This window comes from Rissa tridactyla, chromosome 3 (assembly GCF_028500815.1).
Source record: "Rissa tridactyla isolate bRisTri1 chromosome 3, bRisTri1.patW.cur.20221130, whole genome shotgun sequence".
Lineage (NCBI taxonomy): Eukaryota > Metazoa > Chordata > Aves > Charadriiformes > Laridae > Rissa > Rissa tridactyla.
Window position 1 is genome coordinate 25,664,336 of NC_071468.1, and position 26,144 is coordinate 25,690,479.

The following is a 26,144-nucleotide window of genomic DNA, read 5'->3' on the forward strand; positions in this document are numbered from 1 at the left end:
ATTATTGGTTCAACTTTTGGATATGGACCCATGCATTCCTGTTTTCAAATTTACCTTTTAAGCCATTACATTATTGCGTTTATTTTCAAACGCTGTTTGTGTGTGGTGTAACACCAGTGTTCGCATGTGGTGTAACACCAGTGTTCGCATGTGGTGTAACAGTAAAGATGCCATGACTTTCGGAGTTTTAAATTCATGATTTCTTGAAGAATCATGAGGAATTTCCCTCATTGGTTTTCAAGGACATTTTTCCAGAACAATCTTCTATTATTTTAAATAACTTGAGTTTTTTTCAACATTTCTCAGTATTAAAAAGCTCAGTATGGTAAGATCTTCCGATTTTCTATTGGTATCTGTTCAACAGACCTAAATACCTCTTCAATACCCGTAGGTATTTCAGGAAAGGCTGTAATTTATTCTTATTTTTACTGGAAAAAAAAGTCTCATCCTGAGGAGCTACGGGTGCCTTACTTATTTACACCTACACGCATGGTGTTTTACCCAGGTGCCGACCGATCCCGTTTGGGACAGCGCTGACACAGGGGTGGCCAGGGGAAGACCAGGGCCTGTCCTACCGCAAAAGTGGGCCTGGGTCTGCTGCTGGGAGGCTTGGGGCGGCGCCCATCCCCCGCTGTAGTTAAGAGGGGAACCCCAGGAGTCCGTTTGCCGACAATTTCAGAGCTTTTTCTCCTCAGAATACCTGAGCGAAATGAAACCACAAGCTACCGAGCTGGCGGAACGCCGAGAGGCCGCCTAGGTGCCTCACCCGGTCTCGCGGGGCAGGACGGACACCCGCTACCCGCCGAACCCTGGGAAATCGCCTTCCCGGGAAGGGACTACCCATCTCCGGAGAGGCCTACCGTGTGGCCCCCACCGGCAGCCCCGCCCGCGGGGTGGCCCTCTCAGCCCCGGCCCGGCGAGGCGTGAGGCAGCACCGCCCAGCTCTCGCGATGGCTCCCCGACGCCGTCGCCCGGCGGCCGTTAACGGCCGCAAGCTGGCAGCGCGCTGTTTACGACGGCGTAGCCAATGGGAAGGCGGGGCGCGCGGGCGAGGCCGCGCAGCCCGGCCAATGGGAGGGTGGGGCGGTGCGTTTAAACCTGCGCCGGGGGTAGCGAAGGTCGCTGCCCCTGAGGAGGTTGTGGCGGTGGAGCCGCCATGCCCGGCCGTCCCGACGACTACGAGGTGCTGCTTACCATCGGCGCCGGCTCCTACGGCAGGTGCCGCAAGGTGCGCCGCAAGGCCGACGGCAAGGTGAGGCGGCGGCGGTTGCTGTGGGGTCGGCGACGGTTGCGTGCCCATAGCGGTGCCGTTGCCGTCGGTTTGAGCTGGGTGCTGGCGGCTCTCTGAGATAACCGAGTGGCTGTGAAAGCCCCCGTTCCCCCAGCAGAGCTCCGGCTTGTGTATAAGTCACTCCCTAAAGTGATTTCCGCCCCCCCCTTAGATCTTGGTATGGAAAGAGCTCGACTATGGATCGATGACAGAGGCTGAGAAGCAAATGCTTGTTTCGGAAGTGAATTTGCTTCGTGAGCTGAGGCACCCGAATATCGTCCGGTATTACGATCGCATCATCGACAGAAGCAGCACGACCCTGTACATCGTGATGGAGTACTGCGATGGTGGCGACCTGGCGAGCTTAATCGCAAGGTGCACAAAAGAAAGGCACGTGAAATCTGTTTGTGGCAATTTTGGAGTTCCTAGTGTGAAGTATTTGGGGCAATCAAAAGACAAGTGAAATGTATATTTTCTCAATAACTTCTGAACAACTTCACACTTAATCCTTTGGATCCAACAACTCTTTTAAAATATTTGAGGCTCTGTACAAAATTACAACACTGATGGGAGTTGTGCTAATGAATGCACCGACCAATTTAATGTTTATGTTGAAATAGTAAAAAAAACGAGCTGACTTAATGAGGCTGAAGCTGTTGAAGGGTTTCTGAGTGCAATGCTGTGCATGGGGTGGAAAACATAAACCAGCAAGTCAGTTCTTGCAGACAGGTAGCTTGATCTGTCAGTTCTTCTGGCTTGCCCATCAGTAAAACCACTTGTACCCTATTTGTTGTTCCAACACCAAAATACATGAAAGGAAAAAGCAATTTTGAACATGATGTTAAAAGCTACTTTATGTGCATGCATATAGAGCTTGTGGAGACACCAAGTTGATAAGACTTTATCTTGGTCTAATCTTAGACTTAGTAGACTACGTCTTAAGTATAATATTAATTTTCACATTCTCAGGTTAAACAAGTACATGACACCACATGTGTTATTTTGAGAATAACCTAAAATGGTACTGCAGCTGCCCCTGAACATCAGTGTTTTCACTCAGGGAAGGTTATATTAAAAATCAGTCCTGTCTTGACATTATTGTATGTTCCTCGTCATAAACAGCTGATAAGATACTGTTATCACAAGTGATCAAAGGGACAGATCTCATCACAAAAGCATCAAATTGATATTTGCGTTGTAAGTAATAGAAATGCTGCATATTTGTTAGACTCTCAGGGGGAGGAAGGGAGTCTGCAACCGAAGTCTAGATGTCTTCAATGTATTTGGAGTGATTTTTTTTTTAAGTTTCCATTTTAAAAACAGCATATGTAGATGCCTGTTGCTGTTAGTGTTCTACAGAGATGTTGATTCAGTGATGTTTTACAATAGTAGTATTAAAAAAAGTTACAGAACTAAGATTGGCAGTAACTACTTAAACTTATGTATGCTTGGAGAATACGTTTATTAAATAATTTGTTCATATTTCAGGCATTACTTGGAAGAAAGCTTTATTCTCAGAGTATTGACTCAATTGACACTGGCCTTGAAGGAATGTCACAGACGGAGTGATGGTGCAGTGACTGTGCATCGTGACCTAAAACCAGCAAATGTCTTTCTAGATGGCAAGCAGAACGTGAAACTTGGAGATTTTGGACTGGCTAGAATATTGCACCATGACACGAGCTTTGCCAAAACATTTGTTGGAACGCCATATTATATGTCTCCGGTAAGACCTCCCTTCTGTGCCTTATCTTCTCTTTTCTCTTTTTCATAGAATGTATATGTTCTGGAGACAAGGTTATTTTGAAGTAATTTTCATATCCTTTCTTATCCACACCATCACTGCCTTCTAATTAAAGTTGTTCTTCACTGTATAAGTTTTGATATGTTCTTGGAATATTAGAGACATGTTGGAGTATATTGTTCCTGAAAAGGAACAGGGAAACTAGAGCGCTTTTATGTTTCATAGTGTTAAGTAAAGAGCTTATTTAATTACCTCTTATGCTAGGATTTTAATTTGTAGTGGAAACAAGCAAGAATGAGTTATTTCCCTGATATGGTGCATTTTTTGTGGGAAAGATTAATATTGACTGAAATATGGAGTTGTATCTAGTGAAGACTGGTGCAACATTTCAGTCTTCTACAGTGTAGTACTGCCATAACTTGCTAAAATACTGCTAGTAAGAGTAGCTGTGTGAAGATTAACTGAGATGGGATCTTAAAAGTAACCCCAGTAAGTAGTTGTTTAATTGAGGTTTGAACAGTAGCTGATGATCCTGCAACAGTAGAGCAATGTTTTAATTAATGATCCTAAGATTGTGCTCTTTCTTTAGGAACAAATGAACCACATGTCATACAATGAAAAATCCGACATCTGGTCTCTAGGATGTCTCCTGTATGAGTTATGTGCTCTCTCGTAAGTATAGTAGTGTGGTAATGAATGTGGAAATGTAGCTATTAATGCATGTATGATTACATTTTGTATAGATGAAAGCTTAAAGGTTTCAGAGACTAGTCCTAGACTTTTATTTCTGTATTGGTCTTCACATTAGGTAGTCAAGGCAAACCTTTGATTGCAGCTTTATTCTTAGTCTGATACTTTTTTAATCAAAATAAGTCTTGTAAAACTAGTGAAAGAATCAAAGGAAAAATGTTCTTCTTCAGACCTCCATTTAGAGCTTACAACCAAAAGGAGCTGGCAGAAAAGATAAGGGAAGGGAAGTTCAGGCGAATACCATATCGTTACTCAGAGCAGTTGAATGAACTTCTCAAAGAGATGCTGAATGTAAAGGTAAGAATCAATTACTTATTTTTTCCACCTATAATTTGAACTAGTACTGAAATATGAGTTTTTCTTCTCAGATATGAAACAAACTGATCTGAAGTAGTGGTTGCTATTACCTTGTCACTGGCAATATCACTAGTAGAGGAAGGAGGGAGGAATTGTGTTTTGAGCCTATTAAGTAAAGGCAGCAGCTTAAGTGTTATGCCAGGTTCACAGGATGAAAAAGACTGTTTCAGTATTGGCTTATACAGAATTTCCTAACAGCATGCCTAATAAGGTCTTATAACTTCACAGTTAAACTGGTTCCACTATGTTTGGAAGTTGGAAGGGTTTGTTTTGTCTTCATTTTGGATTTTGCTTTATATGGCTAATGTATAACTCGTCCCCCATGGCTGGCATGGGGGTGTTAAGAAGAATACTGCAAGGGACAATAAAGCTGTAACGAGAACCCAAGTCTCCAACAGGTATGGATGCTTCAGGAATCAAGAGACAGGTAGATATGCAGAGTGTTAGATCCAGAACCTACTGACAGTTGCCTCTGTAGGCTCAGCACCCCATTCTGGCTCTGAAAAGAGTGCCTGGGCTGGGAGAGCCAGACTTGCACCTTCTGCAGCTGAAGGCTGGTAGCAGCCTCCTCCCTCAGCTTTTGTCATCTGGTTGTGCTACCCCTTCCTAACTCCATTTTTCTCTGACTTCTCCTTCACTGTATAGCACCTCAGCTGGTTTCTACCTGCAGTGGGTCTTGCTTGGGAATCCCTGGCCTTAATATTCCTTAGTTACAGATGGAACCTGTTGGTAATGCCTTTCCCTTAGGATTATTGCCGACCTTCTGTTGAAGATATTCTGCAGCACCCCTTGATAGCAGACTTGGTGACAGAAGAACAAAGACAAAATTCTGACAAAAGAGGCCGGAGATCATGGGATGCAGAAAGGCTGCAGCATTCGGATGCTGCAGTGAATGAGCTGAAATGGAAGGAACAACAATTACAGGAGCGAGAACAAGCCATTAAAGAGAGAGAGCGACGTTTGGAGCGTATGATATTCCACTTTGGGAAGGGGGTGGCAAGGGGATTCTGATTCAAAAGAATGTGTGGAAGAAGGAACGGTAGACAGTTTTCAAAACCCTCGTTTTAATGCACTAGGATGTTTCAGTCCTGCATTCACTACTAGAATTTTGTCTAAAGACTAAAACAAGAATGCTTGGGCTTACTCATCTATGCTTTCTTCTTTTAAGTTCTTGTTTTAAGTTGCTAAGATATAATTGGCAGTTTGGATATAGAAGTCTGGTTTGGGAAGATTATTAAACATGAGTGGCAATTAGGAAAGTATACAGAAAAATAGGGTCTAAATATCTTGTTCTGCACTGTAGGTTGCTTTTCACTTACTCTGTAAGTTAACATTGGCAATATGAATGTGTAACGTAAGGTGAGCCTGGTGTTGGAGCAAAATATACTGGAGTAAGCTGTCAACTGCTGCTTTTATAAAAGCTGCACCCTACAGGTAGCTTACCTGTGAAACTGTATAGATGGCTGGTGCTCAGGTGTTGGGATTTCCTGCCCACATAAAATACCTCTTTGCATATGCAGTAGGCTCTATAATACAGATTTTAACCATATACATTATTTTCTGAGCTTGAATAACAGCTGCTGCTGTTGTAAATAGGGTGTTTAGTCATAGCTGAGTTAGAGCATCTGGTATCTAAATATTTATATGTGGTGTCATGTGTGCCATGAGTTAATGTGCAGAATAGAAAACTGCTATAGCTTCATTGTTGCAGATATGTCAGAGTTTGTGGGAGTGGGGGAGCATTCCTGGCACTTCAGAGCACTTGTCCAGTGCTTTATCAGTGCATTGATAAATGTGTATCTACACAGCAGTTATCTTTGTTTAGAGCCATAGAAGCAGAAATATGGGTGTATCTGACAGGCTATATTACTGCTGTCTTTTTCTGCAAGAAAATCCATCATGCACAATCACTCTAACTTTAGCATTTACATCTTAACACTGCATACTACCATATTTCTACTTCCAGAGAGAGAACGGGAACTCTGTATCCGAGAGAGACTGGCAGAGGACAAACTTGCTAGGTATCTTACTAACCTATAATTGCCTAGATTAGAAATTCTATAATCTTTCAACAAAAAGCTTAAACCTCTCTTTTCCAAACAGAGCGGAAAACTTGATGAGGAACTACAATCTCTACAAACAGCAGAGGATGTTAGCTTGTGCAGATGGTCCAGGTATGAAAATATGCAAGGAGCCACTTGCACTGATAAATGTGGGCTGGTATGACCAGAAGAATGCCCCTGATGCTCAACATGCTGTACCTAGTTCCATTGTATCAATACAAACACCAGTTATCTCTGCATGGTTCAGAAGAGACTTTTGATTTTCTACTTTGTGAAAGGACTTGATGACAGTCAACCATGAGTACGATTTACCACTGTCAGCAATGCAGTCTTGTGCTGTTTTAAAAGTTAGGTTCTTGTGGTAAGCTAAGGGAACTGCTGACTTGTAACCCAAACTCTTCTCAGAGCTGTACTTATTTTACTGGATGTCTCTTTATAGACCTTTGACTTAATTTTAATAAAATTGCACTTCTAATTGCTTCAGTTTTAGTTCAACCTTCCAAAAACTTCAAGGTGGGGAACAATATTTGTTGCAAGTGACCCAGCTGTGACTGGTGCATCACATAAGCTCTGAAGAATACAAACTGCTCCAGTTAACTCACTGGAGTGGGGAAAAAAAACAATAATAAAAAAAAAAAAACCCAGCCAGCTTTGAGAATGTGCTATAATGCTTCCTGACTACCTGTAGTCCAATCTGTTTTATAGTAATTATTACCCTGTAAGTATTTGACACTCAGTTTGGCCTTGGTTGTTCAGTCCTCGCTATCGTAAGAGATGGTATCATCTGTTCATTGCACCCATCTTTTAAAAGTAAAAATGATTCAAATATCTAAATGCATTTTGAAATATGATAGGATATTAAATGGCTGGGTCCTAAGTAGTACTCTAGAACAAAGAAATGCGAGCAAGGAGCAACAATCTTCTCATTTATTTTTGATCAGGTAAAGCAAGGCAAGCATGTCAATGCCTCTAATACAAATAAAACTGAAGTGCCTCACACAGCAGGAAAGAACACACCAGAAGTTAGTGGTACTTAAGCTATTTCTAACATTCCTGTCAGTTTTGAGAATTCCGCCTGTCTCTCAACATATTGCCTGACTTTAATACATCAAAGAATACAAAATTAAGAATAAACTTGCCTTGGGCTTTCTGATACTGCCTCTAATACTGGATGACTGAAGGTAAATGAGCTTCAGCATTTGCCTTTGTTCTCTTCTGCATCTCCTACCCCTTTACGTGCTATTTTAACATTAATGGGGTATTAATTTTTGAAGATGAACAGAACCACTTTGAGTAGTTAATACAGTTAATGCAGAACAGTGAATATAGTTATCACATAGGAAGTTCCACCTAAACACGAGGAGGAACTTCTTTACTTTGAGGGTGGCAGAGCACTGGAACAGGCTGCCCAGAGAGGTGGGGGAGTCTCCAACTCTGGAGACATTCAAAACCCGCCTGGACGCGTTCCTGTGCAACCTGCTCTAGGTGACCCTGCTCTGGCAGGGGGGTGGACTAGATGATCTCCAGAGGTGCCTTCCAACCCCTGTCATTCTGTGAGACTGACTGAATCTTGCAGTATCTGTAGATCAATTGATTAAACTTTGTCGAAGTGTTTACTACTCTTACACTTCATTCCATGGTACTCTTGTAATATTGTTTCTAAAATTCTCTCTGTTCTGTTACAAGTATTTCTCCAATATGGTACCAGGATCACTTACATTTGAATGCTCGAATATCACTGTATTTTTCACAACCGGATTGTATCTCATACCTCTTAGATCAAAGTCAGTTGTGTGCTTCACTTCACAGTATAATAGAATACCAAAAATCCTGGTTTCTAAGACAGCGTCCTAGACACAACCCTATTTTTGCTGGGATTTTCTGATTCTTAGGGAAGGATTTAATGTTAAAACAGATACAGCCTACTGATACGAAACTACAAAATACTGAAACATGCACTGGCCTCTGCACTTTGGTCCTTCTCCCGTTTTTGTGCTTATTGCGTCCTTGCTCTAGCCTAATGAATTGAAAATTAAGGCTTCAGCAGCATTAAGATTAGGATAGACAGGCCTTTGATTAAAAAAATTAAAAAATAATAAAAATCATATGTTAAGTTGAGCCTTGTGAAGTTGGTTCTTATGGGAGGCAACTTGGTTGTTTTAATAGCTTTTGATGGTAGTTTTAAACATTAAAAACAAAACAAATTAACTGCCTTTTGATTGTGGCAGTTCTATACAGCTGAAGCATAGCTATACTATGAAAATTCCCATTCTGAAAGCTGCAGTGAAAGTAACTCTTTAATTTTTAATGCACTTAAACTCATTATTCATCAAGTCAGAGCATAGTTTGTACCCTAATGACTTAATACAAGGATAGAGTTGGAACAATGTGGGTAATGTAGAAAGACCACTGGTCAGGCTGAGTCTGCCTCTTCTATGAGGAAAAGACAAGGTTTTTCTGTAGCTGAGAGCCTAATTCTCCCTTTCCCTCTGGAACTGGATTATGTTATTGTATAATTTCTGTCCTTCAGAAGAAACTCCATGTCTTTTCCCTTATGTCAACTAATATTTCCTTAGGTGTTGTGAGGTGCACCCTAGAAACTACAATGGCATATATCCTTTTACCACAATCATTTAAAAGCCATGTTTTCTATTTTTCCTCATAAGAAAAGAAGAATTGTTGCGATGGACTGAGATGCATTTAATTAGATCACTTAAAGCCATAGGTAGAAAGCAAAATGGGTAACAGGGTTAAAAGACCTGAGTAATTAATGCGGAAAGATGCACTAATTCAGTACTTATCTTTTGATTTCTTAAGATAATGCAGTCCTCCCCTTTTCTACAACCAAGAAGAAAGTACACTTTGATGGAAGTGAAGAGAATGCTCCTCCTGTTAATCTGGAAAACTTTCCCCTTCCTAAAGGGAAATGCTCTGATCTCAAAAAACGCCTATATGCTGCAAATCTACGGGCTCAAGCACTGTCTGAACTGGAAAAAAACTATCAACTAAAGAGCAGACAAATCTTGGGCATGCGCTGAAACTGTAACGGATGTAAAGTATTTAACTTTTAGAAGTTGATTAAATGTATGGGAAGATACTTGTACCTCCCTCTTTTAAGCTGGAACCTACTGACAATTTATTTTAACAATTGTTATACAAACTCTTGGTCTATGATAGGTAGTTCATGATAAAGGCATAAGAGATTATATTATGAAAACAGGCAGTTTTGATACCAAATCAAACAAACTGAATTAACTGTATTATTAAAGAAAAAATATTTTGGTCCTCTTTCGGTTTATCATACATTACTCTTATGAAAATATAAAGAGTGAACATTGTAAAACAGGTTATTTTAAATCTGGTGTGAAAAAACTTTTCAGATGAAAAATGTACAGAGATTTACAGTCCATAGGTTAAAATGACGCTGTATGTAATGTACAGTGTTTGATAGAAGAAGTGTTGATATTTTGTATATGTGGAAAAACAGTGGCTTTTTGTCTGCATTTGTAAATATTTTTTAGCTATCAAAAGAATCATAGAATGTGTTGGGTTGGAAGGGACTTTTAAAGGTCATCTAGTCCAACCCCCCTGCAGTAAGCAGGGACATCTTTAACTAGATCAGATTGCTCAGAGATTTTATGCTGTCTCTTCCTACCATGTAGGTAACCTATCAAAGCAGGCTACTTCAGTTGAATGTCTTTGACTAATGAGCAGGATGGGTCAGTGCAGCATAATTGCTGAGTTTATCCTCCTTTCTGTCTGGGCAGCTGAATGGCTTGTCCATCAGCTCCTGAAAGGCCTGCTTTGGGGCATACATTTGAAATAACACCTTCTTTGGTTTGCCTTGAAACTGTTATAAACTCATCCCCTGAGACTTCTGTCCTGGATGGGACACCATCCAGGGCATTAGCACCTGTGTTTGGGGAGAGGCAATTCTAGTTTGAATAGCAAATCCTTATTTTCTTGAAGCTCATGAGGTATCTCCATCTTTCCGTTCACAATTCTCTGCCAGAGTAGGAGTTTCTCATGGTGTAAGTGTCATGAACTAACGCAGACTCATTAATTTAAAAAAAATCATTTGGAACTCTAATGTCTGACATATATTTTATATAAAGAATTTCTGTCTCTGGGTTGAAATGCCATAAAACACACATTCTTAGAAAACAGCTGATTTTTAAAACATTTGCTTTCTTATTGGGCTATGAACGTTATCTAAGGAGGTATTCTAGATGTTTTTTACTTGAAAAAAGAGAATCTTACTTGAAACATCAATTTAATGTGGCATATTTGCTGATAGACAAGCACTTGTGTTACCAAACAATAGTTCTGCTCTAGCGGGTTCTTAACCACCCAGCAGAGCTTATCATATTTGCTTGCACAGTGGTTAGTGTTTTCATCACAACCTTTGCTTAAATGAATTAGTCAATTTGGTTTGCTAGTCTAAAACTACCGCTATTCTGGTGGTCATTACCCAGCGCCAGGTGTGGTCGGCAATGTCTGGCAGGTATGCACAGCCAAAGTAGCTGTGCCGTATGGATCAGTGCAGCTTTCCTGCTGCATTCTTTCATACTGTTGAAGATTCTCACGTGTATTTGGAGGGTGAATCCCTGCTTTCTCACCATGTTTGTACATTCAGGTTTTTCTGTTCTGTGTCTCAACCCAGATCTGCAATGCAGTTCTACTGGCATTCATGTGGAGCTTTATTGTATAGCCTGTAAACTAGCAAAGGGTAGAATAGGCAGTATTCATCTAACCTGAAAAAATATGTAGGATGCGAGAATTTTATTGTATGCTTTGTCATCTGCAAAATGCAGGTACCAATTAGTGAAAGGAAGAAGCCAAGCAACCAAGAAAATAAATTAGTAATTAATGATTCAAGAAAGCCTGTATTGTGGAACAGCTGGTATTTGCAAATGCTTTTCTTTTAAGAAGACCAAACTAAGACAATGGCTTGAGAGTCTGTTTTTTCTCTTGGAACATATAGATGGAACAAATAATTTCTGCATTTAAAAGTAAAATACCTTCAGAGCAGTACCTGCAGCTTTCCTCTTCCTTTAATTCTCTAGTGACCTCAAGATGGCACTGTTGCCCTGTAATTGTGGGGAATTTACTTTAGTCTATTGGTACATACATACAAAATTTAAGATCTGATTTAAATATATTTTTTACCTGTTTTGTTTCAGAAAACCATAAGCGTGTTGCTGCAAGATGCTGACTTTCTTAGGCTACAGATGCTTTAGTACTTGCTGGTGCAATTAATTATAATTATCTCCAATTTGCCATTTTGCATCTTTTATGCATGTTTTATAAAAATAGTTGAATCAAAGTTCTAGTTAACAATTACATTATTATGAAGAAGTAGTGCTACGGAGAATGCAAACTGTATCAATCACAATGGCAGTAATAAATGCGAACAGCTTAAGTTACAGCTGTAGCATTGAGCCATTTAAACTGCATTACAACGTCTTCTTGAAGTATTATCACTCTAATATGATAAATGCAGTGTTTCTTGAGGTTTTTGAAATAAGAGCTTCCTCGTGTGTCAAAACAGGGGAAGGTATCCTTGAGATGGTTTTCTCTCAATCTCTCAGGATTTTTGCTTAGGAATCAAATTCACATTTTTCTACAAAGGCATAGTTGTTTTTCCCAGAGCACGTGTGTAGCATTGGAATCACATTCAGGATGTAATTTTCAAATATATTCAGGAAAATCATCACATTTATGGGAATAGCAACTGCTTATACAGTGCTTGCAACTCATTGCCATCAAGCTGATGGGTATACATATCTCTTAAAAGTGACCGTAAATTTGTACGTGTGTATATGGTACAGCTTCAGCCTTACAGGGTGATCATAATGATATACACTGTTGAATGTTGTGAGATAAATTCATTAATATTTAAGAGAGATAGCAGAAATTTTAATAATATGCATAGCTGTGGACACACAAATGATATACAGAAGTCACCTCTGAAGTTAGACAAGTTTTATATGCATAGAACATAATTTAGCTCAAGGATAGACTGGAGGGGAAGCTGCATCATCTTTGAAAAATGTGGACCAGATCCCTGATTTTCAGCCTTCGTCTGTGACCTAAATCAAGACCCTGTCCCGTGCCTCAGATTCCCATCTGTTCCAGGGTCGTCACAGGGGGGTGCTCAGAGACAGCACTGATATCCTGTACAGGTCTTCTGCACGTGGGGCAGATTTTCCTGGCAGTGCTGTAACCACTTTGGTCTCCTACTTTGGGCAGCTGTGCATGCACTAGGGAATGGAATTTACTGGGAAATTAGAGGTGAGTTACCAAAGTAATTTATTTAACCATTAGCTGGCTCCAGTGTCCCCTCTGCAGCCAGTTGACCAGGCCATTCCATGTGACTACAGTGCTTAAACGGTGAAAGTGCTGGCTAGCTGGGCAGATAAAATGCTTAGAGGAAATCAGGCTTAAATAGAGGACCATCAAGCTTCTTCCCAAAAAAAAATAATAATCAATAGGTCATTTAATCCATACCATATAATTGATGAGGCGGAGAGAGAAATCCCTCTGGAACAATCATAAAATACTTTATCATAGGGAATTTCACATTTTCCCCTTACTGTCGGTCAGTAACCCAGGAGGAAGTGATCTGCTCCCAATAACGGCACAAACCGGTTCCCAGGCGCTCACTGCAAGACTCCATCTCCTGCAGTTTCCCGCAGGTATGAGAAACAGTGCGGAGCAGAAGCTCCCTGCTATTGCTCTTGTCCTCATCCGAAAAACAGAGATCACTCTTCTGCTGCTCATCATCCTAGCGCCTGTGTGTTCCTCTTGCCACACTGATAAAGATGAAGTCCATTTCCCGGTAAGCAATGCTTCTAGCATTCATAGTCCAAAATACAGTTGGACCCAGTAATGGTACAGTGACAGCCTTTGGGCCGTGTCTCTGTCTTACTTTTCCCCTGGGTAATTAGCGTGAAGCCAGAGGAATCCTAGTAGCTATAAAGCTGGTGTGTCGGGTGTAGAAGCCGCAGCCTGGGAGCCTGCTTAATAGGTACTTCAGCACCATGGAAGACTTTGGCCTAATTAAGGCTACACACAGTATAATCCACATCGGGTACTAGAAGTGAGTTTTATTTATATATTTACCTTAAAAGTTAGCTGGAAGTTAAATATTAATCTTTACAACTTTAAAAAGCTCCCCAGACTGGTAGCGTAAGGCCACATACTGTTATACTGCTTTTCCATTTAATCGTGCTTTCAGACAGATCAGCAATGCTGAGAAGTTACTATACTAGAGGCAGCAGCGCCTTTATCTGACATATTATTTTGAAGGCAAAGCGCACTTCAGAGGCTCAGCTGCCATGAAAGGATGAAGCTTTGTTGAAAAGAAAATCCTCTGTATACTACAAAATGGACTCATGCCAGAGTTTCATGATATAAAGGGAAAAGAAATACTACAGAGACATCTAGAATTAGCTAGCTCCAGATAGTCTTATTTTTCAATGTAGGATCTTTCTGGGTAAGAAAACATAACATGTTTATGAAAACTTTTGGCTAATTAACTTTCATTTTTGACTGGTTTAATTTTTGACTGATGGATGATGCTTGTTGCTGAGCTACCTGGTTCAAGCAGAGGTAACTGGGCCCAGTTATTACTGCACTGTTCTCTACTGTGAATATATTATGGGTCTCAACGCACTATTTCCACTTCCTTGGCAACTGAAAGTCCGACTTGGGCATGACATACAGGGAGTAATAGCCAATAATGCAGCTTCCGCTATCAACTTTCGTATGTAGTTTTTTTTGTGGTAAAGTTAATGCAACATGCAGATTTAGGAGGAATATGGCAGGCACTTAGTGGGTGCTTGAATACTTGGATAGAGCTATTATTATTATTTTTTCCATTATTCATACAAGTCTGAAAAACTTTTTTTATTTGCAAAGATAGCTGCTAAATACTTTTTTACTGTTTAATCAGCTCTTTTAGCAGGTCCTGCTCTTGCAAGGTCAGCGGAAGCAAGCTTATACATAATACAAATTTTTGCACATGTTTGTCAGTCAAAGTCCCAAGGACACAACAGAAGACCAGTAAAGCCAACGACAAGCTTTCCTTCAAATTCAGTGAACCCTTGGCTGGACTTCAACTTCATTAGCATTAGATATACTAGACATTTGTAAATACTTACACTTGTTTGCTATTTGGGGAGGAAGTGCATTGACAAAGGCACAGCAGGAACAAACGATCCATCTTCCTCAACAGAAGCGAAGACAAGCCACTTCAGGTAGAGCTCTCCATCTTGGCTTCTACCAAATCGAACTTTCCTTGACAAGAATTGCATCAATAGCCCTCTGGCAAGCTTGGACAGACCTCGCCGTAGTTGTATGTGCTGTTGGGGAACAGTGAATGCATTATTTTTTTTCTTCTCGTAATGCGTTTTATCATCCAATTGCAAATAGAAGCAGTAGTATCCACCTGACCTCTCAGCTCTTCCTAGACCATCCAGTGACCCCAGAGCTAGACAGCTATTTAGGTCATCCAGGAAGTTTAGAAAAATCCTTCCTGACAAATGCAAGTGTTAAAGTTGCTGCCTGACTTGGGTGCTAATTGCCATGTAAAGCCTTTTCTGACTACTACTAATCAATCTTTAGATGCCACTAGGGAAAGATAATATGGACTTTCTGAGACCGGGATGATAACATAAACAAAGCCATCAGGGCAAATGGCAGATCATGACAGATAATGATTTCCTGAGAGGTAAAGCAAATACCTCCTATGGCAATGATCCACGCAATTAGCTTGTACTGGATTATAAGTACTTTGTGGTTGCAGCTAAAAGCAGGAGGAAGCATTAGCATTAAAGAAAATGATATCATCAAGGAAGTATTCAGTTGATTGGAAAAATAACATATTTTCATGAGAACTATTACAGAATTACCTTTAAGGCACATTTTTAAATATTTCTCCCCAGGTGAACTGAAAGCTAGGAAAATCTCACCATTGTGCCAGTTTCTTTCTAGAGGGAAAAGTGTGATCAGAGAACTGCGCCGCATGACGCACTCAAAGGGATCCGCCTGCCTTTAAGGCAGGCTGGGGCCTCACTCTCAGCAGGCGTAAGATCATTTTTCACCAATCTTAGTCAACTTCAGCAATGTGATGGGCACAGATCAGCAATGTGATGAATACGGGTGAGCGACCAAGAATGCCTCACTATGCAATGAGTAAAATTCCCTGCTCTAAATTTCCCACTCTTTTTCAAAGCCAAATGCCTGTCTCGGTGCTTGAGGTCTCAAGATGAAACTGGAGGCTACAGGGGGACCCCAGTGCTGTGCAAAGCCACATGCAGTGGAGCTCCATGTGTTCTCAAAAGGGCAAAGGGCATGAAACTGTATTTTCTAGTTACTGATCTTAAGTAAGGGACTGAAATGTGGACCCTGCATTGCCTAAATGCAGGGAATTTCCCTAGGCAGAGCCCTGGAAACTGTTTCAGAGGCTTAGAATGGAATTTGTGTATGAACAACCACAGCCTTCACTAGTGCGTGTTTTTAACCTCCTTCCACGTTCATTTTGCCGTTTCACGTTCTGGCTAAAAGAAACTATGACAGACTCATCTCGTAACTGCTGCTAATTTGCACTTGCTGCTGGCATGGCTGTGGGTGCAAACCGGACAGTTAAGCATTAGCAAGAAGCAGTGAGTTAATCACGGCCTTGGAAGCGTGGTCCTCTGCTTGTGCTCCAGGGAATGAGCTCAACCGAATGGCAAAGCCCCACCAGGGAACTCAGCCTTGGGTTTGTGCCAGGCAGTAACCATGAGGTTTGTTTTCAAATCTGGCTCTGCAGTAACTTCTTACATAAAATCCTAGAGCCTGGCTCAAATTGACCAGATGTTCTAATGGTCACTTTCTTTTTTAATCCTGTTTTTTTTTTACAGTTTAGATTCCATCTTCAAAGCCACTTTCTGTAAGAGAAATAGCACTTGCTAGAGAGGTCAATTCTAAGCTCAGCATTATTGCAATGATGTGCAGTGTTTGCAAGTGGCCTGTCATATCTGCATTGTCTCGGTTGCACGCAAAACTCTCTGCAAGAAATGGGAGTTGTTTCTAACGGCTTGCTCCAGGTCCTGCCCCTGCACCCCTTACCAAGCTCTTTCTTCACATCTTCACCTTGGGCAAACTGCCAACTTTCTCCAAAAAAAAAAAAAAAGAAAAAAAAAGAAAAAAAAAGAATCACCTTTATAAAGTGGGATTGAAGAAATTACTATGCTGTGGTGAAGTACTTTCAGATCTGTACATGCTGAATAATGCTATTTAACTCTTCATAACTTGTGAGTTATTAGTAGACATGTAACGATATACTGTATGTAACCAATTGGCATTGGTACAGAGCTGGAGAAAAGCTCTGCATGTTTTGCATGGATTTATTATTGTTGTTATCATACAAACATGTACTACCAAAGACGCTGTCAACTTTAGTCCTAATCCAGTATTGCACAGTACCAGGCTGTGAAAGAATTTTTTTTAGCGATCCTACAGTAAAATCACCAATTGTTCTCTTACAGAAAATCAGAAGCATCAACAAGAAAAGCACAGAATGAAATCAAATCTTTGCAATGGTAAGGACAGCTTTCAGCATATGCAAACACAGGATTATCTTCTACTCTTCTTTTTAGTAACCAAACACAAAACAATGAGCCTCTTCCCGCTTGTACAGGCTCATTCTCCCTGGTGACTTGGCCTGGAAGAATAGTAGCTGCTCACTTCTTTAATGCCAGGAGAACTCCTTATCAGGCTGTAAATCATCCTGTCCTGTTTCAGCCTCAGCAGTGCTGAGAGCCAGGACATGTACCCAGGCTCGGCACCGCATGTCCCTAACTGCATGCAACACATTTAAGACCCCTGGCTACCAGCGAGGTCCTTTCCTGCCCTTGGTAAATAATAAATAATAAAAAATGCATGAGAAGAATACTAGACATTTCTCAACCTGGGAGTTATTCTAAGGAAACCTGCATTTGCAAAGGGACTTGCATTACCTGGCAATGAGGTTTTGGGTTTGTTTTAAGCACGTAGCTAGTAGAAACAAACCCACGCTGATGTATTGTCTTTGCACAGCTATTGTGACCTTCACAACACCCCAGTGCAGGCCACTCGGTAAACTGGAAATCTCTCTGTGGCAACATCTACCCTTCTAATTTCATTACTTAAATTAATACCGGCCTTCTGATTGGCAGCCCAGTAGCCTGACTTCCTCCCTTCACAGGAGGGGAAGTTTGCTCTGAATTACCAGGGTGAGCCTGTCTCCAAACGCACTTGGTGCCCTGCTTTCTCATCCAGGTTGCTCAGAGCTGGGTCACTCTTGCTTATTTGTCTTAGGAAGTGGCTACTTCTTCAAAAAAAGAGGAAGGATAATTTTAGGTAATTTTATATAGATTACTGAGGACGTATCAAATGATAATTATTTGATATATTTTCCCCTTTTTTTATTTTGTCTGAGCTTATCATCCTTTGCCACAGGAGTGAGAGTGGCTGTTTAAACAACAGCAGTTTATTTACAGCTGCTTGGGGTTTCGTCGTCACTTGTCTGGGATGGTAGAAATGTTAACCCTAATTCAGCATTGTTGGAAGCAAAGGATTTCCATGTAATTGCCTTTGCAAGGTACGTGTTAGGAATGAGAATTCTCATTTGGGACCCATTTCACACTCACTTCTTCCTCTGTAAGTTATGGGGAAACTTTTTTGCAAAATTTGGGCCAAATATAATAATAAAAAGGCCACTGATGTCTTCAGCTGTTGTTTTAGGGTCATCTCTTTGCAGCATATTGCTCCTGGATTTTCTCTCATGGTGATCCTCATTGATTTTTTATTTATCTACTTCTGAAACATTCCCAATATCTGGACACGAGTGATCGTGGCTGCACTTGCCAGCAGACACTGGCAGCCAGGGGACAGCCAGGCTGCAGGGCTAAGATACTGAGGAATGAGACGGCTTCCCCAGGACCTGAAACCCTTCCATCGCTGCTGGCTAGATTTCAAAAACACACTAGGCAATTTAAGCAGGAGACTTTGATGTGAGAACCTCTGAGTCAGGGTTTAAAGTCATATCAACAACTCCTAATGACCAACCTTTGTGCAATAACTTGAGAATATCTTCTCGCGATTATCTGTAACTTTTTCTTTCATCACCCTTAGAGCACCTCTGAAGGACAGGGGATTCCCAAAGAAACCTGTCCTTCTTGGCAAAATGTGCCCTACTAACAACTATCCGACTAAGAACTACCCTACTAAAAGCTACAGATAAATGCATTTCTCCCACTCTCCCGCTGATGAGTCTTTTAAGTTGCAGGCCTGGGTGACATCAGAAGGATGATGGTGTGGGTGCTCAGCCGCTCTGGGAGACATCTACCATCCGTCAGACACTGATGAACCGAGAGGTTTGCAAAGAACCAAGGAAAGTGGCTGAAGTACACAGAGCTAGGGTAAGTTTATTAGGCTTTGTCCTTCGACTGTAAATGCAGGAGGAATCCTGGCCCTATGGGAGCCATCGATGCTGTTGTGGCCTGGGTTATGTGTAAAGTCCTGCCACGTTGATTTAGAGTGTTTATTTGTTTCCAAATCTCTTTCCCCACCATCCCTCATTTCTGCTCTCCCCAGGGATGATTCAGTGGAATAAAGCCACATGAGTATAGCACCCATCCAGCAAAAACACTTGAGGACAGACTTTAAACTAAGCAAGTGTTTTATTACTTCCTGAAGAAGAATGTTTTTATAAAGTGATACCATTATATCTATTACAAATAATATGTCTTATAATAAGTTATTTTAGCTAAAGAGAAACCTGTAGAAACTGCCCCCATTGCCTAACAATTGAGTGAGGCTGGCAGAAGGAAGCAAGAAGTTGAATTTAGTAGAAATAACTGCCTATGATTTGCTTTTGATTTTTTTCCCTCTTGCTGTCTTTGCTCCTTCTTACCTGTCTGATCCATTTCCTTTGTAGTTTTCAGTCACATGGGGTTTTTTTTACTGGAACAAACAAAGCCCAGAATGTTACATTGTTTGTTTGACCACTGTGCTAGTCCCCAGCATCAGACAGCCAACAGTGTCTTCCCAGGACTTAGGGAAGCAGGCATCCCTGCTCTTAACCGTCCTCCTGAACTGCATCTGCTCTGTGTGTGTGTGTGTGTGCGTGTGTGCGCGCACGTGTGTACACTAAACTGAGGATGCCTCCAGCAGTCCCTCCATCAGAGAGAAGAGGACCACGTCTGCAATTGCCAAGACTGTATGCAAACAGATGCCTGTGCACGTTTTATGCTACAGCTGTGGCCATTTGAAATTTCCCAAACTGAGACCATCTTGCAAATACAACTACTTCCCCTTTTCATTTTAAGGGCAACGACCCTGAGAATTGTTGAGAGGGCTGAAGAACTCGCTGATCTCACTGAAACTGCCAGGGGAGGTAGATAGCAGCACAGGAATCAGCATGCTAAATGCAGGCCAGTATTTACCCTGGGTATCTGGGTATTCCTTTGATGTAAAAGGAGTATTGTATTCTCCTTAGTGCTTTGCCACAGAAGCACTTCTCCAGCAGTAAAACCCGAAAAAAGCAGGTTCAATTATTAGCTGCTTTGCCACCTCGATGGCTTCAGCAGGCTGTGTGCAGACTTTGCAGATAATGGCATTTAGGCACACTCGAAGGCTTCACAGGCAGTCTTGAAAGGAAAAACTGGAGGCGAACATTCCCCTGAAAGGCTCCATCTCTCCCCGATAAACAGCTGTACGGGAGTGAGTACAAGGAGCCGGTTCAGTGCTGCTGCTCCTGACAGCTTGCTGCGGGCAAGAGGGTCCCTGAGCACATGTGCCATCCCGGCAGCCCAGAGGGATGGATCCATGCAGGGTTCCCTCGCTGGGTGGAGCGGATACTATGGAAACATGAAACTGAGCCACCTCCAAGTTCGGGGTTAGGCTGAGGCACATCAGTCAGAAGATATGGCACCGAGCTCCACGCTCTGTAACCGGTTGCAGCTCCCTTCACTGGCTGCAGCCCTGCCTTTTGGGCAACCCTGAGGAGGCTGAATGTGGTAAGGGATCAACACTCACTTTTTTACCCATGGCTGGATTAAGTGACATGCAGGCTGTTGGGTTTTGGCTGCCAGAGAGGGATGTCCGTGTGCAGGGACCAGTGTTATCATCCCAAGCAGCACAAACAGGCTGTGTGACACAGTTACAGCAGGTGAGGGAGAGACTCAGGAGGTCAGGAGGACACTGGTATGTGGGGCTAGGATGAGTCACCTCCACAAAGAGAAGACTCAGCCCTGCTACATGCCCTGGTGGCACTGCCAGACTGCCCAGATGCCCCGGCTGCTAGGTCAGGCCAGAGTCAACGCCAGGAAGCCATCGCATATGACCATGGTGAATTATAATGACAGAGATCACGCAGCTCCTCCTCTCCTTCCCGTAACACTTCCCAGCCTACGCCTTGCCTGCATGCCACCGTATCGAACATTTCAGGAGGGGCCGATTCCAGGTTCACCCACACAAAGTGTCCTGGAGGGCAATCCACTGTACGGTTGCCTCCCTGACGATGTCAGCCCAGCCTGTTACGACTCCTTAGGGAAACATGAACACATGAATGCTCTCAACTGCCTCTCTGTGTGCTTATAAAGGCTGCGATCAAGTCTCCAGGAATCTGAAATATCATGTGGGAAACGTTTTTTTCCTGTTTAGGATTAGACGTAAAGGTGTTGGCTATCATTATTAACAAGCATAGAAGCTCTGAAGACCAGTGTGAAAAAGATCTACCAATTCATTGATTTTCAACAGTTAGTGCCTATAGTGATTTTATATCACTACAGTGATATGAAATGCAAATACCAGTGCATTAACAACTCTGGTGTGCTGTGATGATGCTCATCAAATAAGCATATATTTTGCTTATTTACATATTCCCTTTTTTACAAGGAGAGTATCTTCCTATAGGGAAATATCCAAGAAGAGACAGGCTCTGGTTTATCTAATTCGCAAAGGCGCAAAGTATGTTTATTATAGGTGGATAATAAAAAGTTGAATAAGTATATTCCTAGAACTTTAGTTGGCACTGTTCACTGTCCTAAGGTTATATACAGTTTAACTGCAGGTTTTTGCACAAGAGCTTGACATATGGCAAGAAAAAGACCTTTATCCCTACTGTTAACTAACCAGATAATATACATTGTTAGTCAATAAGGGAGATGGAGCACGTATTTCACAAACAGATTACTTGGAAACTTGATGGACAAGTCCTTCCTGGGACAGCCACAGTAACTGCTGTATTTAAGATTTGCTTTGTCATCTTAGCAGTGGTAGAAATGAGTTCCCTCCACTGGCTCTGCAGCTGCTGTGGCACATCATTTAATCCACCCATGATTATGTGAGCTTCTCTTTTCCCAAGCATTAAGACAAAAACATCTGGCTAGATATAAAGCAGGTCAACACAAATAAAGCTTTTAAGAAGCAATGTTCACAGTCGCTATTTCGCTATGGAAATAGCCATTCAGGATGAACTGTATAGAATGAGCTTGTGAGAGATTTAGATGAAGGTTTTTTGAAAACTCATGCCTGAAGTGAGGCTGCTCCATGCTTAATCGCCTACATAAATGACCTGCTTTCCAAGAGCAACCACCACTCCTGTTTGCTTCTGAGGGAACTGTTGGCTTCCCAGGACTAATTATTTCAAAGCACCTCCTCTATGGCTGGGAATTTTAGCTTGGAGATACAGCTTTGAACATCACATTTCTAGTATATTGGTATAAGCATTAGTATTAGCAGGACAGGCCACTGGATTGTACTCTTCCTTCTGACATTATTCAGTTTGTGGCATTGAAGAACTCACTTAACTCATGCTTTAATGTACAAATAAGAAAAACCTTTGCCTTATAATGGGCAGAACCAACACTTGGAGGCAGGAGTCACCTCGTTAGCTGTTGACCTGATCTCTGAGCTATTCACACCAGGCTTTCTTTAAAGTCAACAACAGAAATGGGCATTCTAAGGTTGTGATTCATCTAATCAAGTACATACTATCATAGGAGGAGATAAATCACATTGCAGGCTCCACTGACAAAGCTGATTAGATCTCCACTGACTTTAAAGAGAGACTCGTGATCTGAAGATGTTTGTGTGTCAGCTACAGATTCCCAGGCATGAATCCCTCCCTTATTGTCCAGTTGAGACTGTGGTTTCACGATCAGTATCCGCAACTATGGGCTGTTGCCAGTATACGGTCACGCACTTTTCCCTGCCCTAATCACATGGTCCATGTGTCAGCTCTAGGAGTCCTGCAGCCCTAGGTAAATAGGATTAACTTGCTGAACTGGCTGAAAACTAACGCTGAAGGAAAAGATTTTGGTTTTGGTTGCACTGGCAGGCAGAGCTGATGGCCCTCATGGCATCACATGACCTAACTGCTACATGTGAGGCCTGGTTTGGGCAGGAACGTAATTTCTGAACGGGAAATGTGACTGCCCTTTTTGGCATCAGCTTCTAGTTGTACTGGCTTAAGTTGACCACAAAATGGCCTCCATTGAAGGCAGTTATGAAAATTAATAGATTTAGTTACAGAACATAAGGTCAACACATTTATGCTTACTGTCTTGGGATACAATTTGACAAACATCAAATACAATTGATCCTCGAAAAGAAAAGCAGTGATGAGACATAGCACAGACCTTCATGTCTCCCTCCTCCTGTGAGGGCCACGTTTGGTGCCTGGGGAAAGAAGCAGTCTCCAGCAGGTCTCAGAGTCGCCATCGCAGCATGTTCCAAATCACAGCATCAGCTCTGTGGAGAGACAATGTTAAATGGTCAGGACTGAAAAAAATGTTACTTCTATTCTGGGCAAAGATTCTTTTCAAACAGGTCCCAAAATGGTTACCTGCAGAAAATGTTTATGGTGGTTACAAACTTGCTTTTAGTAGATGGCATTGAACATATGGCACCATTTGCTAGAATGGCATCTTTCTAAATACCTGCACCTTAGAAAGGGCAGTCTTTGTCGTGAGCTTGGCTAAAGGCTGATGAACAGCTATCAACAGCACCTACAGACCTAGATGGGATCTAATGAAAATACTTCAGGCAGCAACATAAATGGTGGGTTTACACCATTTTTACACAGATATATCCATTTGTGTAATAAAGGAAAATTCACCCATCTCAAGCTGATACAATTAGTATCACACATATACATATATGGTAAAATGATGAGCATGTTAGACCATGAAAAAGACTTTGTGCCATCAAGGCAGAGGGATGCAGCTCTTGCCTGGTGTGTGTTGTGGCAGCAAGAGCAGCAGAGATGGGTGGGTAGACGAGCTGGCTGGAAATACCAGGTACACCAGGGTTGCCTGCTGAGGACGAGCCCAAGGTTGCCCACCAGATCAGACCTGCCGGTGCTGGGGCAAAATGGGAGCCCATGAACGCACGTTGCACAGGGGCTCCCGTGCCCGAGCGTGCCCTGCTAGCCCGGTGCCACCAGGTTGTTTGCCAGGCCACAGCGCAGAAAGGCTAGGATGTGCCATATCCTGTGCTCATGGCTGTTCCACCAACCACCCTGTAAGTTCACAGCCAGCGTGACGGCTTCCATTCCAATTTGCCTGGGGATCTTCCTCTTCTGAGCCAACACTGTTCTCGTACTAAGTTCTTACATCGCCAAGTTAGGCCCTGGGACTGAAATCAGATCTTTGCACAGTGTGCCCTTGATGTCACTGAGCTCCCAGGAGACATGGAGGTGTGCTAGCGTGGCCCCATTTCTCAGGGCAACACGTGCCATTATAGGGCATTTGCGACAGCGTTGCACAGAGGTGATCTGCAGCCTCACACGATTCAAAGCTGCACTTGTTGAAACTCGTTTTGAACTGGCTTTTCAAATGCCAGAACACGCACGCTTATGATTTCCCTACAGTATTAGCTGCTCTTGTAGGGACTTCTAGGGACTTACCTCGAAGGACCTGAGTGACCTTCTTCCAGCAAGAGACCCTTACAAATCCTACACCAATGAAATCCAGCATCCTACAGCGACAGTGGAAATCCCTGCCCCCAAATAACCAACTTCGATGCCAGAAAATGCTGTATGTTCTCTGACAGGGCCTGATATTGTAGGTAGGTGGAGCAGGCACCGCAGTGATAAGCAGACATCTCTCTCAGTGTTTGTCCCTGGCAAATACGCATTGATTCATTGATATTCGTTCCACAGGTTCAAGAGAATTGGCTCAAATTAGAGACAGCAATCTCATGTTAGCAACCAATCAGCTGCAAAGACAATCTTTCATTCCACAAATTCCATATTTACAGAATTTTCCCATCCCTGCTGAATCACTATTTTTCCAGCAGAGCGCTGCACTGTGTGCAAAAGTGAATAACACCACATTTTTTCTGACCTTTTTTTCCTTTAATGATTAATATAACGGTGATTTTTCCAGTAGGATCCACTCGAGCATTGGCTGCATAAGGTATTAGCTCTAACACCTTAGTAGTATTAACTTAACAGCTGATTAGAGCAACAATTTTGCCTGCCTACTTGTGAATTTCAAGAAAATACAGGTTGTACCAGAAGCAGACAAAGTGGTAACCAAAACAGCCAGGAAATGCTCTTCAGTCTACCAAAAAAACCCCAAAAAGCATGTTTATTAAAAACACTTATAGATTGGCTGTGCGGTTAATTGTGCCAGGAGTTATGAAGAGGCTGCAGGCTGCCAAACGAATGGACTGATAGCAAGAAAACAAAATACCTAACCTAGAAATGAAAGATCAAAACTGGACATGAAAAAGGCAAACTTTTAAAGCCATTGTTTCTTTATTAGGAAGAAAAGATTTTGCAAGGGAAAGAAGTGGGTTCTTTAATCTGCTTTGCAAGTTTCAGAAGAAATATAACGGATGATAGACCAAACCCCACATCTTCTCTGGAGCTCTGCCACTGATTTCCAAAAAGCCCAGATTTCACAGGCACAGTAACCAGGTAGAAGAAGAAATCTCTTTATAGAGCAAGAGCGCTTTTCATTTCCTATCTTTATGCCAATTACAGCTATAGCCTTTCTTCACAAGTCACAAGCAAAAGCATGTAAGCACATGCTTAACTCGCCCCTGCTCAAAGGCGGCCTTTTAATTAACTGCAAACACATGTTTAAGTCCTTTCCTTGATAAAGCTGCTTTCCTGAATCAGGATATAACACTGAATTTGATGCGGAGCTATGTGAGCAGTAATGCTCACTTTTCATTTGTATTGTTTCTCATTACCAGGAACAAACTTGTTTACGCAGGTAACTGGACGGTGACTGCTTCTGTTCGCTTTGGTGTTGCTGACTGGACCTAATTTGAAGAAACCTCGTAAGGACAGCTAACAGAGAGAGAGACATCGCCTGCAAGAAACGCAGCCTCAAATGAACACGGACAGCCTTGAAGTGGAACAGACAGATGGAGTCATGTTTGCCAGAGCCCCACAAGCCTTTATTAAAAGCAGACAGGTCTGATGACTGCACAGAAAGGGAACAAGTTAGGTGTTCAAAGGAGGCAGTGTGCCCTGTATATGTGACTGCATGAGCGGTTTATAGGCAGGGTTTCTCCTTTTCCAAGTGGAAGGGCACAGAGTGATGAAGTCTCGCCACTCGCAAACTCGCACAGAAATTCAAAGGAAAAAGCAGTGACTTTATTTACTCAGCAAACATGCTGACTAATAGCGAATCTCCCAACCAAAGTCCTATTCTTCCCGCAGCGCTCAGCTCACTTAAGGGAGCTCGGCAGCACTCGGTGCAAAACATTTTACCTCCGAACAGGCGGGATGCAGCAGCTTCCCGTTCAGCCTTTCCCTACCTTGTCACCCAGCTCTGGGGTGGTATGAAGCTGCATACCAGAGATTCAGAGTTACTTCTCCCCTCAGAACATGGAGCATTTACGGTAAGTAAACAGATTTGGAGACAAGTCCTTCCACATGTGCGGGCCGGAAGCGAAGCCGAGAGAGAAT

General features: G+C 42.2%; 1 protein-coding gene and 1 long non-coding RNA gene across 3 annotated transcripts; one reads left to right on the forward strand and one right to left on the reverse strand.

The window, feature by feature from the left end:
* The first annotated feature begins 1,103 nt into the window (after positions 1-1,103).
* Positions 1,104-11,260, forward strand: NEK2 (NIMA related kinase 2). Its single transcript, XM_054196989.1, has 9 exons — positions 1,104-1,252; positions 1,443-1,660; positions 2,759-2,996; positions 3,604-3,686; positions 3,935-4,061; positions 4,869-5,088; positions 6,088-6,142; positions 6,225-6,295; positions 9,002-11,260. The coding sequence occupies exons 1-9, from the start codon at positions 1,157-1,159 to the stop codon at positions 9,220-9,222; spliced, it is 1,329 nt and encodes a 442-aa protein (XP_054052964.1). The 5' UTR covers positions 1,104-1,156; the 3' UTR covers positions 9,223-11,260.
* Positions 11,155-26,144, reverse strand: LOC128907768 (uncharacterized). 2 transcript variants are annotated; one of them, XR_008465729.1, is made up of 4 exons: positions 25,994-26,144; positions 22,858-22,969; positions 14,350-14,550; positions 11,155-11,274 (listed from the first exon to the last, which is right to left on the reverse strand). It is a non-coding gene; the product is annotated as an uncharacterized LOC128907768 (long non-coding RNA). The 2 variants fall into 2 exon arrangements; XR_008465728.1 differs by lacking the exon at positions 11,155-11,274 and having other exon boundaries at positions 13,274-14,550.